We start from the raw sequence: 14,142 nt of genomic DNA, 5'->3' as shown, positions 1-14,142 counted from the left end.
GGTTTTTAAATTTCAAAACCCGAGACGACACTTTCTTTCACCCGTTCGTTTAAAGAATAATATTAAAATAATCAAACGAACTTTACATTTGCTAAAAATAAGTAATAATGTAATTGACCTATAAATCGAAGTGATTGACTTTTAGGGTTTGACCGAATGAAAATTTCGAGTTGTCACACGAACCGATTCAAGTCTAGCCATAGGTGTGAATGTCTCTTCATAATCTATTCCTTCTTCTTGACAATAGCCTTCAACAACCACACATGCCTTAATGCGAATAACGTTCCCTTCTTTGTCCATCTTATTTCAGAATTCCCATTTCACACCAACCACAAATGCATCTGTCGGAGTTTGGAACTAATCACCATACTTTGTTATGATCAAACTCATTCAGTTCTTCATGTGTAGCTTGAACACAATCTGCATGATCAAGAGCAATTTTAACAGTTTTAGGCTCCATTTTTGAAATAAAAGAATTAAAAATGCAAAATTTCAATCTAGAAAATAATGCAGTTTGCTTTGCTTTTTGTTGAACATGCGTAAGAACTCCTGATGAAGAATCTCTTATCACTTGAGATGGAGGAAGAGCTTTGGTCCATTTTATTATATGAGGATAGTTCTGATCATAGGCTGGATCAATTTCGGCAAAAACGTCTTCAAATTCCGATTGTGCATCTAAGTCATTATTCTCATTATTCTCCTCCTGGAAGTTTGCATGTGACTCTTCATTCAGAATTGGATTCTCCCCCTGGAGAGGAATATCAGTATTTAAGTTTGGAGTCAAACTCTCCTCTGGATTCGAGCATCAAAAGATTTTGGTTGAGGTTCATTCAGAATTGGTTGCTCAGGAGGAATCTTTATATTTTTAGAAGCTTCATCAACAATCTTGATCAATTCATCCACTTGATTGTCTTTTGCTTTTGATTCTAAGGAAATTGCCTTGTCATGTTCATAGAACAAATTTAGAAAATTCTCATATAAATCCATAAGAGGAATAGTCTTAGAATTTGTTATTGGAAAATTTTCCTCAATTTGATAATCTTCTTTTTGATATTTCTTCATGAAATTGTCATCAAACTTAACATAGTGGGTTTCCTCAATCTTCTTTGACTTCTTGTTCAGAACTTGATATGCTTTTGATGTCAAGGAATACCCCAGAAAGCTCCCTTCGTCTACTTTCACATCAAATTTATTCCGATTTTCTTTGGAATTGAGTAAGAAGCACCTGGAACCAAATGCATGAAAGAATTTAATGTTAGGTTTTCGATTGTTTAAATTTCATATGGAGTGATCAGAAAATGTTTGTTGATGTATGAGCGGTTCTGAGTGAAACAAGCAGTTGCAATAACATCTGCCCAGGATTACTTCATCTATTTTATCACAAGTAATTTTGAGACGATAATATCTTATATTCTTGAAATGGAGACATATGAGTTGTTTACGAGTCACTTGTGCATTGGTAATACGTAAACGTATTAGTAACTTAATGTTATAAAACGTATTGTTGTGGGTGATTTGATGAGTGAATAGTGCAGGCATATGAGTCTATGTTTATCCATTCCTTTTTCCCTAACGCGAAAAGCGATATATGTGGGCCCCTCGATGATTTGGTGATGACATCTAAAGCGCTTGGCCAAGCCTGTACTGAATTGATGTGTTCAAATAGGAGTCCGATTTCAGTCATCATAAATCGAAAATCGGGAAACAAACCTTGGACAAAGAGAAGGATTATAATCCATTTCTCATGTTCATACGATATCTTGTAGAACGGAGCAATATTTGATCACTTATCTAAGGACACATATCTGACTAGGTTAGAGTTCGACAACGGCTTCTGAAAGCTACAATCTGTTGGTCATTTCTTGAAGTTGTACTTGCAATTATAGTTATTAGACTTATACAAGAGGGAGACTGTTGGATTAGGTGTCTAAGCCCATAACTTTAATTAGTATATACTTGAATTGATAGAAACTTGACATGATGACTTTTGGAGAGAAGTTCAATTTATTATTTGGAATAATAAATTTATATGAATGATTTATTAATATGTTATATTAATTAGAAATCATGTTATTTAATTAATATTTAATCAAAAATTGATTTGGAATTAATTTTGGGATTAAAGGAATTAAGTAAATATATAAGGGTTGTTTTGCAATTAATTAATAGTTGTGAAATTAGGCTCTTGGACTCCTTGAATAGGAGTGGACGAAAATTATAGGGAGGCCCTATAAACATTCGTCCAAAGGAATCTTATTAGGGTGTCCATGTGTTGCTTTCATTACTATTATTCAATTGTTACAATATTGTACATGACGTCAATCGCCCCCGAACGTTTCCGCCATTCCGATTTGGGGGTGTGACATGGTTGACTTTATTAACTAACATTTCTAATGAATCCTAAAACCAGTATAGTCTACTCATTGGTTATAGTGATCCATTAGGTTAGATCCCAAAGGATCATTGTTATAGGACCAACATGTGAGAATCGATGGGTTGGGTAACTAAGGTTAAAGGGTATAGTGTCTTATACATATTTATGTTGTGTGATATATCTATATTTTTGGTATCAATTATTTTTCATTATCATTATTTATGAGTTATTATCATAATAACAGTGTGGGATTCAAAACCCTATGTGTCTCACTAGGTTCCCAAACCTGACACACTCTAATTATATGCATCATAGGTAGCGATGCTAAGGCTGCTGGAACTTCAATAGTATGTCTAGTGAATAAGAGATAACATGTAATAGTATACATGACCGATGTGTATTTACATTGTAACTGATGTTGTGTATCGATAATGACATCCTTGGGGTCCGGTTATTTTGAAACAACATTTGTAATTTAAATGTTGTAATAAACTGGTATTTTCTACAAATGGTTTTTAAGGCATAAGAAAAAGTTTTTTTCGGTTCTGTGAAATAAAGGATGTCATAATATATTAGAATATAACTGATAGTCGCTATCAACCTTATTGAATTATATAAATTTGATAAAGGTCACCTAACCATTTATTTGTTTTGCAACTTAGATCCTAGAATATGATAATTACTATTTTAGAAACTTAATGGTTATTAATTCTTGAAAACTTAGTATTGAAAATACTAATAAATTTTGTTAAATTTTGTAGATGAAAACAAAATCCACTCTCACCACCATGTAGCATCTTTCTCTTAATCATCTAAAAGAGACTGTAACATTTGATGTTTATAATTTCAACAAATGATTTCATGTCCTAAAAATTATTCTCAATAATGATCAGAAATCAAGAAAGGCCCTTAAATATGGATATTTTCTCTATTGTGGAGAACAAGAAACTAGAAGAGGAATTGCTATCTTATCTTACTAATTAACTAATTAGAGAAAGTATGGGAAAACTAGCAAATCAGGTTTCTATAAGATATAACTTATACTTTTAATATAAGACTCAAGTAATTGAAATTTTATGTTAATCTAACATTTATAAATGTTCACAAATATTCAAGAAGAGTAAGGAGCTGAGAACAAACAAGTTGAAACTTCACTATTGGAGTTTATTATTTATGTTTTAATCATAAAGGACTTATATTGTAAAACAATGTTTGTTTTGAAGAATATATATTAAATTTAGCTTGACTAAATATGTCTTAGTTAATTGATTACTCAGTTAATCGCTTTTCAAAACGATCACGTTAACATTCTAAAATGATTAATTTTTATTTTGAGAGTTAGATCTATTAATAGAATTATTGATTAAATATCAAGGTTTTTCAAAATAATAAAGTTCTATAGGCAAATACCTTCAAATTTAAATATGATTTAATCAAACTTTCTATGACATTGTTATCTTTATTATATAAATAAAATACACATATTCTAACTTCAAGAAATAGATTTTTTAAAGTAAATAAATTTACTTTATTTGACATATGTGAATCTTGTTTATATATAGAAGATCAATAATTCTATTTTCACTAAATAGTAGAGAAAATAATTATTAAGGAACTCTACATAGTCATTATAGTTGGAATGTAAAACGAAACCTTTTAAAGTTTCAAATATAATGTTGTGAAACAATTCATTAGTACTATCAAAAGCCTTACAAATAATAAAGGATGAAGTAAAGCTTAGTAGATATGGTTTCCCTTCTAATGCTTAGCGATATTCTTTCTTTATCCTTTTTTGTCTATGCCTTAATCATTATCACTAGTATTTTGGAATACAAAATCCAACTAACAAGTAGACAAAACACCTTATGAGATTTAGCATGGAAAGGCTCCATCGTTATCTTACTTAATGTTTTGAGGATGTAGAGCTTGTGTAAGACAAAAGCCTCAAAACCCAACATCTACTAAATTCCTATTTGTAAAATATTCTAAAAGGTTATTTAGTTTATTATATATACAAATCTACAAAGAATAAGGTCTCTTATTCCTCTAAAAGTTGAGTAGTTAGAAAGCATGCTTCTAATGATAAAGCAAGTAGGAGGCGTATGGAACTTGAAGTAGCTCAGTACCCTTAGCATGGTGTAGCAAAAGTTGGCTCTAGTTTTCATCAAGAAATTGTTGAACATGAATAATAGTTATTCAAAAACACAAAATGTTCGCATATATGGTATAGATCATCTATTACTTGAGGAATATGGAATTTATCATTGATGAGATTTTCTTTATGGTTTCTGGCATATCCATCAACTACCAAAATGCCATATCAGATTTAGAATCTGATAAATGACTTGGAGTCATGAACACTAAGATACAATCCGTATATAATAATCAACTATGAGCTTGATTAATCTTCCTCTATATAGGAAGACTAAAATGAGTAAGTGATTCTTTATGGAAGAATACGTACATGGATATCTCTACACATTTAGCAAGCTAGTTATAAAAGGATTTGATCATACTCAATTCATTGACAATAACCAAACCTTTTTATGATTAGATTATGAATGATATTGTTAATCATAACTACATAATATAATTATAAGATATGGAAAATAGATTTCAAGAAAACTACTCTCCTTAATAGACAACTTTCTTGAAGATGTATATATAATTTAGCCAAGAGGTTTCGTTAATCCAAGATATCCTAATCAGATGCGTAAGATTTAGGGATCCATCAAGGCCACTCATCCATACCTTCTAGAAGGCATTCATACTCCCAAAGAATCATAAAAATTGGTGCTTTATAGACATGAATTTCCAATGCATGTCTTAAACTCTAGTTAGGTAAAAATGAAGAAAATGAGGTCAAAACCTCATGCAAGGATTCAAAACTCACTCATTCTTCAGATCTAGGACATATAATGATAAGAGGACCTTAAGGGTCCATAAAGTTCCTAACTTTATGGATTCTAACCACACCAACTAACACAAACATGAAGAACAAGAAAAAGAACTCTAGTTCTAGAAGCATGAAGCTTAAAGGTTGGAACTGGAAGACTCACAATGGTCCAAAAGATGATATTAGAGGTGGAGGAGGAACTTGCTTGCTAGATCTTCTCACAAAGGATGCCTTCTTCTTCTTCTTCTTCTTCTTCTCACCAAAACATCATCAAATGCTCTCAAATGTCAAAATGGAGGCTATGGTTTCCTTGAGGGTGAAAGGGAGGTGATGGAGGTTGAGGGTGTGCAAACCCTAGCCCTTACTTCCCTAAAATAGGGGCATAAACCCTGAAATTAGGTTTTCGCATGCTTGAGGCTACCACATCATGACCAGTATGTTGTCACGTCGTGGCACTCAAATGAGATGCGTGTTTTCCTCGACCTGCAACATCCCAAAAACATGATCCAAATTTCATTTTTAAATTAAGTAAAATAGTATTCCAATCATTATCCAAACATCCCAAATAAAAAAATTGTATCAAATATCATAAAATCAGAGTGAAATATCAAGTGCGGAATCCATGTGGTGTGTGCAATGCAGTCACCCTGAGTTCTTCCCCTTGCCACTAGAAGTACCTGAAACATAAACTGAAAATCATAAGCACAAATTTTAGTGAGTTATTCAAACTACCCCATACCACACATAATAAATCACATACTGTGCCCCCGCCCGACATCGGGCCTTGCCCTTAATCGGGCCCCTCCTGGTATCGAGCCCAACTCGGTTTAAAGATTTGCTCTTCTCGTGCCTCGCCTGTCACTGGGCCTCGCCCGCTATCCACATACAATCTATATCACATAATCATGCTAACACATGTAATGATCATAAATGCTAGCATATGTTCCATTTTTTGAGGCCTCGCCTAGAATCGAGCCTCGCCCGGTATATATAGCGGCACATAACACATGCAAGGGTCACACAGACTCTTAGCGTCCTAGCATAAACAATAAGGACCAGCATTGGTGCCTTAGACCTGCTAAACCCAGTCAGGAAACTCACCTCGAATGATGAAGCTCACTGAGACAAATCCCTAGCTGATGCCCTAATGACTCCCTAAACTATCAGTACAAAATAACACCCAATTAACACTTGGTTTCCAATCTATAGCCAATAATCCCTAATTAGGGTAAAAGGACCATTTTACTCCTAGCCTAGCTTGAACCAAAACTAAGGCCCAAATCTATAAACCAAAAAGGCCCAAAACCAATTGATCCACTAAGGCCCACTTATGGCCCAATATTCCAAATTGGGACCAACCTCCATATGGGCCCTACCCTAAAGCCTACTAAATTTTCCTTAGCCTAAAAGCTTGATTTCAGATGGCCCAAAAGGCCAAAAGCAACAAGGTCCAAAGGAGTGGCCAAACTTAGGACCAAAAGGTACGAAGCCTAAACTGTCTAAGTACGTGGGGCATACTCAGTTGTACATGCACGTACTAGCTTGTACGCCCAACGTACTCCCTCATTAATCCATTTCTTCCATTAAGCTCTTAATGCTTAAGTCTAAGGGTCCAAAACACATAGCCGAGTCCCAAAGAGTATCTAGAACCATAAAGTCACTGATTTGGTGATTTTACATGCCCCAAAAGATCCTAACTTCGATTTATAACATTCTACTTTCATAATAATGGCCATAACTCATGAATGGATGGTTCTAGGCTTCGAAGATGACAACTTTATGACTCTAGGACCAAAAGAACACCATGAGTAGCAACTCTAAGCTTTAGAAATGATAATAATCTACAAAATCTCATCTATGGGACCAAAAAGGGTCCAAAACTCAAACAAAGGAGATCTAAGCTATAACACAACAAGTTCAGATCCTTATAACTTAAATGAGTGCCAAAATATGATGATAAACCGGATCTACAAGCTCCTACTCTTCCAATGAAGCTTCATGATGATCTCCTTCCTTCAAAACACCTAAAATGCACCCAAAAGACCTTCTAAGATCAAGAACACTCAACTATGGAGTTAGGGTTTCGAGTATAGGGCTAGGAGGACAAGGCGGCTAAATAAATAAGGGTTTCATGTCTATACGGATGATTATATAGTGGCCAAACCAGGAAATTAAGGTTTTCAAAACTCCTTACGTACGCCCCGCGTACACTTCTATACGCCCAGTGTACACCTTCGGATCCACGATCAATCCTTCGCATGAGTACACTAAGTGTACTATTTGGTACACCCTGTGTACTCGCTTTACAGCTTATACTCTAATTATACCTTGTGGTACGCCCCACGTACAACTCAAGGACTAAACGGGACAAATTATATAATGCAAGGGTAAAAGAGAAACTTACCAAGATTCAAGTGTTACACAACCACCGCCACATCATGGAACAAACATTTCCAGTCGTGGCCACAAAATTCCATACTTAGGCTTTAAAAACCATAACAATGACAACAAAGAAGTACATGCCTAGAACTTCTTGTTACACTTTTATAAGCTAAGCATGAAAGTTCACGCTTCAGCTATATGACTTCGTTATTTTAGAGATAGTATTTGATTTGAATTTGGTACTAGGATGTGGGAACTTTGTGATAACAACTATTATATTATTTTGATATATTGGGATGTGATCTTTACATTAACACTTGTTATATTCTACATTAATATGTTTAATCCATGAATAGCGTAGTTATTCTAAAAGTCCATAGTCGGTATAATTGTGGGAATAGTAATGAGGTAAGACTAATATGATTAAGATTGGTTGACTTTGATGGGTTTTGGTCATAAGACATCCTATGTGCTCATACAAACCCTAATGCTTGGATCTAGGTTTCTCTATTGTACATGCAAGTTATCCAAGTCTATAAACCCTAATTCTAGCATATGGAAATCGATATTAACATATAATTAGGTTTAAGATGTTACCTTGATTGTTATGTAGTAATAACAATCCCAATTCCTCCTTGAATTGACTTTGGAAGGCTTAGAGTCACAAGTGTCACTCCTCTAATGGCTTACAAACACCAAGAGCAAATGGAGAAGGTATAAAGAGAGGGAAGAGGTATAAAATTCGTTTCTAGGACCCCTAGACAAGGCATGGATGAATTCTTATGGCCTTAGGGTTATTTATATAGGTGTAGAGATTAGGTTTCAATCCTTATCCTTATCTAGTTGCTTGCCCACCAAGCAACCATAAGATAAGCCTTGAAAACCCTTATCTTTTATCCTTTGGACGATTTCAAGGATCCTTATCTCCTTGAATTCGTTCAACCCATATTTATTATAACCATTACCATATTTTGTAACTATCACATAATTACAATTCAGCCCCTCTAGTTTAATTAATTACATTTGATCACAAAATTAATTCTTAATTAACTATTGACCAATATTAATTAAACAAATATGATTTCTCCTTTAATATATTATTCTTATAACATATTAATAAATCATAATAACCTCTCTCTTTATTTATTTCTCCAATCAAGTTGCTTTGGTGAAGGCAACCCAAAAGGACCATGCACCATCGGGTCAAGTACATACCAAAATAGTTATGGACTTAGACACTAATCCAACAGTCTCCCACTTGGATAAGTCTAATAACTATTATGCGTATGAATTCAGATCCTGATCTGCAATCGTAGCTTTCCAAAACCGCTGTCAACTCTGATCCTATCAGATACGCATGTCCTTAGATAAGGGATCATATATTCCTCCATTCTAGATATCATATGAGATATGATTTCAAATCATTCTCTTTGTACTATATCTCGATTTCCGATTTATGACGACTGACTAATTGAACAAATCAAATTAGCGCTAGCCCGGCCGAGCATTTACGTTTGTCATCACAAAATCATCGAGGGGCCCAAAGATATCGCTTTTATCCTACTTTGAATAAAAGGAATGGATAAACTTTGATACAATGCTTGCTTGTACTCACGCACCGAATCACACCCAACAATATGTTTTATAACACCAAGTTACTAGTGCGTTTACATATTATCAATGTGCAACCGATTCACAAGATACAACTCACACATCTTGGTTTCAAGAATATAAGATGTTATCGTCTCACCAATCACTCGTGACTCAATCCATGGAGTGATCTAAGTGAGCGTGGGTCTAATCCAATGCTCAAATCATATTCATAAGCACTCATGAACGTTGTAGCAAACATTTGCTTATGTCTAATGCTCTTTAGACAATCCACACACCAATTCACGACAATCTTCATTCATATCTACTTCCAACATATGAACGACTGTGGCCCGTTCGAATAATTCGATTATTCTTAATAAATTCAATTATTCTGGAAGTCAAAACATGCAAATGTGAAACACAAGAATAATACTAATCCCATATGGCCTCAAACCTTTGAGTATAAATAAAACTCCTTTTATATATCACCATATTGATTACTCATTATTTGTCATTTCGGGTAATCAACTTCTTACTTGAATTACAACACTTGTCCCATGCTCATAGCATGCACACAATGTTTACCTATGGTTCTTACTTTGTGAAATAGACCAAATTGAGCACATTTCCAATCATTCTCATTTCACAACTCCAAATCCTTTTTCATAAGTGAAAGAACATCAAATTCTTGCTACTTATAGAATATGCTAGATTCTAACATTTTATGCAATTGTCCTTTCGTAAATTCACTGCACCAAAGTCAAAAAGACTATTGCCAATGATATTACAAAGTCCTCTATCGGAGATTTTACAAGACAATTCCTTAGATATGATGTCTCTCACTCAAAGTACATTCCTTTGAACATCCTTTTGCATAAAAGTTTCTAATCTAGACATAGATTTTCAATATTCAATTCCGAATATGGACACATTTCCATATTTTCCATATGACAACTTATTCTTATTATAATCTTATCTATTCGCAATAGTGTCGATATGGTCCATCCAATATGAAAACATTTCCATATTTCCATATGACAACTCATTCTTAATAGAATCTTTTCTATTCATAATAATGTCGATATGGTCCATCAATACCATTCTTCCAACTACTCACAAGCAACCAATCATCGTCGAACTTTGGATTGGTCTTTGATAGTTGTTTAATTATTTTAGTCAAAACCAATTCTAGTCCCTTTTCCCTCTAAATGCGCTCGAAATTTGGAAAGTTTTAGAATGGTCAAACATTAAAGCATTTGCAATCGATCCTATACCCGAAGCGTATGGGGCACGACGCATAATGTTTTATTTGCTATGTTCTCAAAATTCGAATTGTGAAGAGGAATGCCGTAATCATAATCGAAATTTTAAGAACACACTATGTACCCTTGACTAAATTTATTAACATTTCTCAACCTAATCCTTTAGAACACACTATGTACCCTTGACCAAATTTATTAACATTTCTCAACCTAATCCTTTAGATTTGAAATGAAGCATAATATTCTCTCCCTTAATTATATCAAAACAACTTTACAACCCTTACGACTTTGCAAGGTATAACTCTTGTTTTCTATAATTAATATTGCCAACTTGCATTACGTGCCTTAATAATCATACAATCATAACTTTTATGCTCCCACTATCATGATGATTATTATAGAACATAACACTTATGCTCCCACTAGCTTCGACATGTATTTAGAAACAACTTAACTTTCAGAAAAACAATGCTTATTGAATTTCTTAAGTTCATGTTTCTAATACTTAGTGCTTTGATAATCTTTTATCAAGGCTTCTTGAACTTATACACCTTTGCCTTAGATAGTTCATATGTGTGTGTAAACAATTGCCAAACCTCACAATTCAAATTATGGAAAGGGATACCGTAACCATAATCGAATTCGAGAATGCAATTTTACAATCATTATCTTCTTAAAATCTTTCTTAGTGAAAGCATTTCCTCACAATCATTTTCATGAAGGAGGAAATCTTATGACACTTAGATTTAAATGGTGTATTTGTTCCTATCCATGTGAATTTGTCAAAACCAAAGTTTACGACAAATTCAAAATCATATAGATCAAACTTTCTCAATCTCGATTTCTTGCCTTATGGTAGCACAGCTGCCCACCATGTTTTCCAAGTAGTTAAGCAGCTCACCTTTTCTTATCAATGTACTTTCCGTTGATTAAGGTCCTTGCCTTTTATGCATTCAAATGAGAACTCATAGGACTCACATGCATAATTAACTCGATTGGAACGGCACAGAAACAAAATAATGTCAACACGATAGGTTGTAAACCTCAACTCGTGTGCTAGTGATGATTGATAAGGTTTATTTGATTTGTTCTTGAAACCTTTTAAAGACCATTAAGACTCCCACTGACTCCATGACATATAAGATTCTCTTGTCAAAACATTTCTTGACAAACAAATATTCAAGAGTTAGTGTAGCTTTTATCAAAACTCTTCATAAATTGGTCCTAGTTGGTCTTTGTCTTATCCAAGACATCACAACTTTCCACATTTGATGAATGTTACAAACCTTCTTAATACTTTTCCACTCAATGTCACAATCTTAACTCTAAGACTTGTTTTGGAACGAAGTATGATTGACTTCTTGATTTAACCATTTCTTCAATTCTTGATTCCTCTTCTTAGACATACAATTGTACTAAGACTCACTTAGAGGATTAATTGAGATATGGTTCTTAATCATTAAGACCTATCATAAAGCATAAAAGCTACTCTCCCTTCTTCTTAGAATGGAGAAACTTTTATTTTCTGCCTACATGATTCTTCTTATTCATTCTGCTATTGATTTAAACTTTTTTTTTTCAATCAATTCATAATTACACTTAATCTTGTAAGTATAATCATATTTACTAAACCTTTAGTAAATCATGACGAATATCATTGTTACTCTTATGGTGGACCTGATCAACACGCAACTTTGTGTGCTAGATCTCCTAGTCCTTCACTTGACACTTTATCAATGAATAGTCTAATTTCCAAATATCAAATTCCTCATTCATCGTGCAACCAAGTTGCATGATTCCAAGTTTCTGTCCAATTGAAACTTGGGCGATGAGAAACTCTCCATATTCGGTAAACTCTCGACTTTCCATAACATAATAAGAACCAAATCCATTATAGAAACATTCAAACAACAATTTTTCATATACGCCATTGCAAGGATAAATAAATAATATAAAATCAAAATTTATTTTTATTGCGGAAAAATTTGTCCTTACAATGCAATTCATTGAAAAACTTATGCTAATACATCTTTCTTAGCAATCTAATTCTAACTCTAAGTAGTAGCTTAAGAATCTAATCTTCGAGAAATGTGATCGAAATCCATTCCTTCACGGTTAGGTTCTGCTCACTTTTTCCCTTAAGCTTTCTTTCTTTTCTTCGATCCTACAAAACATCAATTGTAATCTTATCACATTATGTATTAAGAATCTAGAATAGAAGCTTAAAAGAGTTAGTTAATGTATTTTACCTATATTAGAGCCATACGTTTCGACTCTCCCATCTCTTAGATCTCTTAGGTAAATGGGGCAGCTTCGTCTCCAATGCCCTTTCTCTTGGCAATAAAAGCAAATTGACTCTTTTGGAACATGACATGGAACTACTTTAGACATTGCAATTCTCTTATGATCAAACTTTTCGATCATAGCATGTCTTTCGTTGCCATTGTCTATATCCATAGAGGTCTTGAAGACAGATTCACCAATCAACTTTGCTTTTCTATTGCGCCAAACCATTGCTGATTCACCAGCAATAAGCATATAGGTGAGATTTATAAGGGTCACGTCGCGGTTCATCATATAGTACTCTCTTACGAACTCACTATATGAGTTAGGAATTGACTGAAGAACCCAATCAATAGCCATTTCCTCACAGACAACGGATCCCGACATTCTTAACCTATCAATGTGTGACTTCATCCCTAGGACGTGTGCACACACCGACTTTCCTTCTTTATGTTTACTTGCCAAAAGGGCTTGAGTGATCTTGAACTTTTCAAGCCTTCGAACTTGTGGGTTAGGGAGAATAATTGGAGGAGGAGGAGGAAGTGAAGTATGATCTCTTGTTCCTTGATCGAATCATGGAATATCATCTTCATGTGGAATGCTTGTTCCATGGGATTTGAGAAGAGCATAGTTGTCAAACTTTGACAATTACAAAACGGGAGAAAACGAATTCAAGTTAGTTGATTGATTGAGTCCTTAGTAAATCACCCAAATGAGTTACTAAGGCTAGGACCCAACACAGTATTCTACAACTCAGGAGAGGGATGCCGTAACCCTAATTGCAAAATATTTGAAGGTAAGTGAATGATGATTCACTAATTTCCACCACGAAAAACGAAAAAGAATTTAAGTTTTAAATCTATGAAAACTCCTAGATCCTTTGAGATTCATTGAACTTTCAATGGCATGTTTAAATCTCGATATGCCCTTCTTGTTTGTGACTGGGATGCCGAGGATCACAAAGCGGGTGTGAATAACCATGCAAACTTACATGGTGCCCTCACATGTTACAGTCATCTATTCGATGTGCCGGTAAACCACACACGCTCCACCGAACTATGAAAAACATTGAGTCACTCTTTGCTACCTTCACTTAGAACCATTTAGTGTGCCGGTAAACCACACACACTCCACTAACGTCTTCGCAAGGGTACAAAGTATAATTTCATTGAATTGCATCAATTCACTTTTTCCTAAGTAACTAAGATCGGGAATTTTATGAAAACATTCAGTTACTTTAATAATTCATTATACTTATAATGGAAGGTTTCGTCCTATCCTACCCGTTCGGCTAACGACCCTCCACTAGTCAAGAGTGCGGTGGGTAAGAGAGGATACCCATTCAATCGCCA

General features: G+C 34.3%; 1 protein-coding gene across 1 annotated transcript; it reads right to left on the bottom strand.

Moving 5' to 3' along the window:
• Positions 1–361: 361 nt before the first annotated feature.
• LOC145064461 (uncharacterized) lies at positions 362–1,739 on the bottom strand. Its single transcript, XM_079011909.1, has 3 exons — positions 1,711–1,739; positions 787–1,225; positions 362–703 (listed from the first exon to the last, which is right to left on the bottom strand). The coding sequence occupies exons 1-3, from the start codon at positions 1,737–1,739 to the stop codon at positions 362–364; spliced, it is 810 nt and encodes a 269-aa protein (XP_078868035.1).
• Between the last annotated feature and the right edge of the window lie 12,403 nt (positions 1,740–14,142).

The sequence above is a fragment of the Lactuca serriola genome, chromosome 7 (assembly GCF_051521515.1).
Source record: "Lactuca serriola cultivar US96UC23 chromosome 7, Lser_US96UC23_V15, whole genome shotgun sequence".
Classification (NCBI taxonomy): domain Eukaryota; kingdom Viridiplantae; phylum Streptophyta; class Magnoliopsida; order Asterales; family Asteraceae; genus Lactuca; species Lactuca serriola.
The sequence above is the reverse complement of the archived record's forward strand: the minus strand, read 5'-3'. Positions and strand labels throughout refer to the sequence as shown.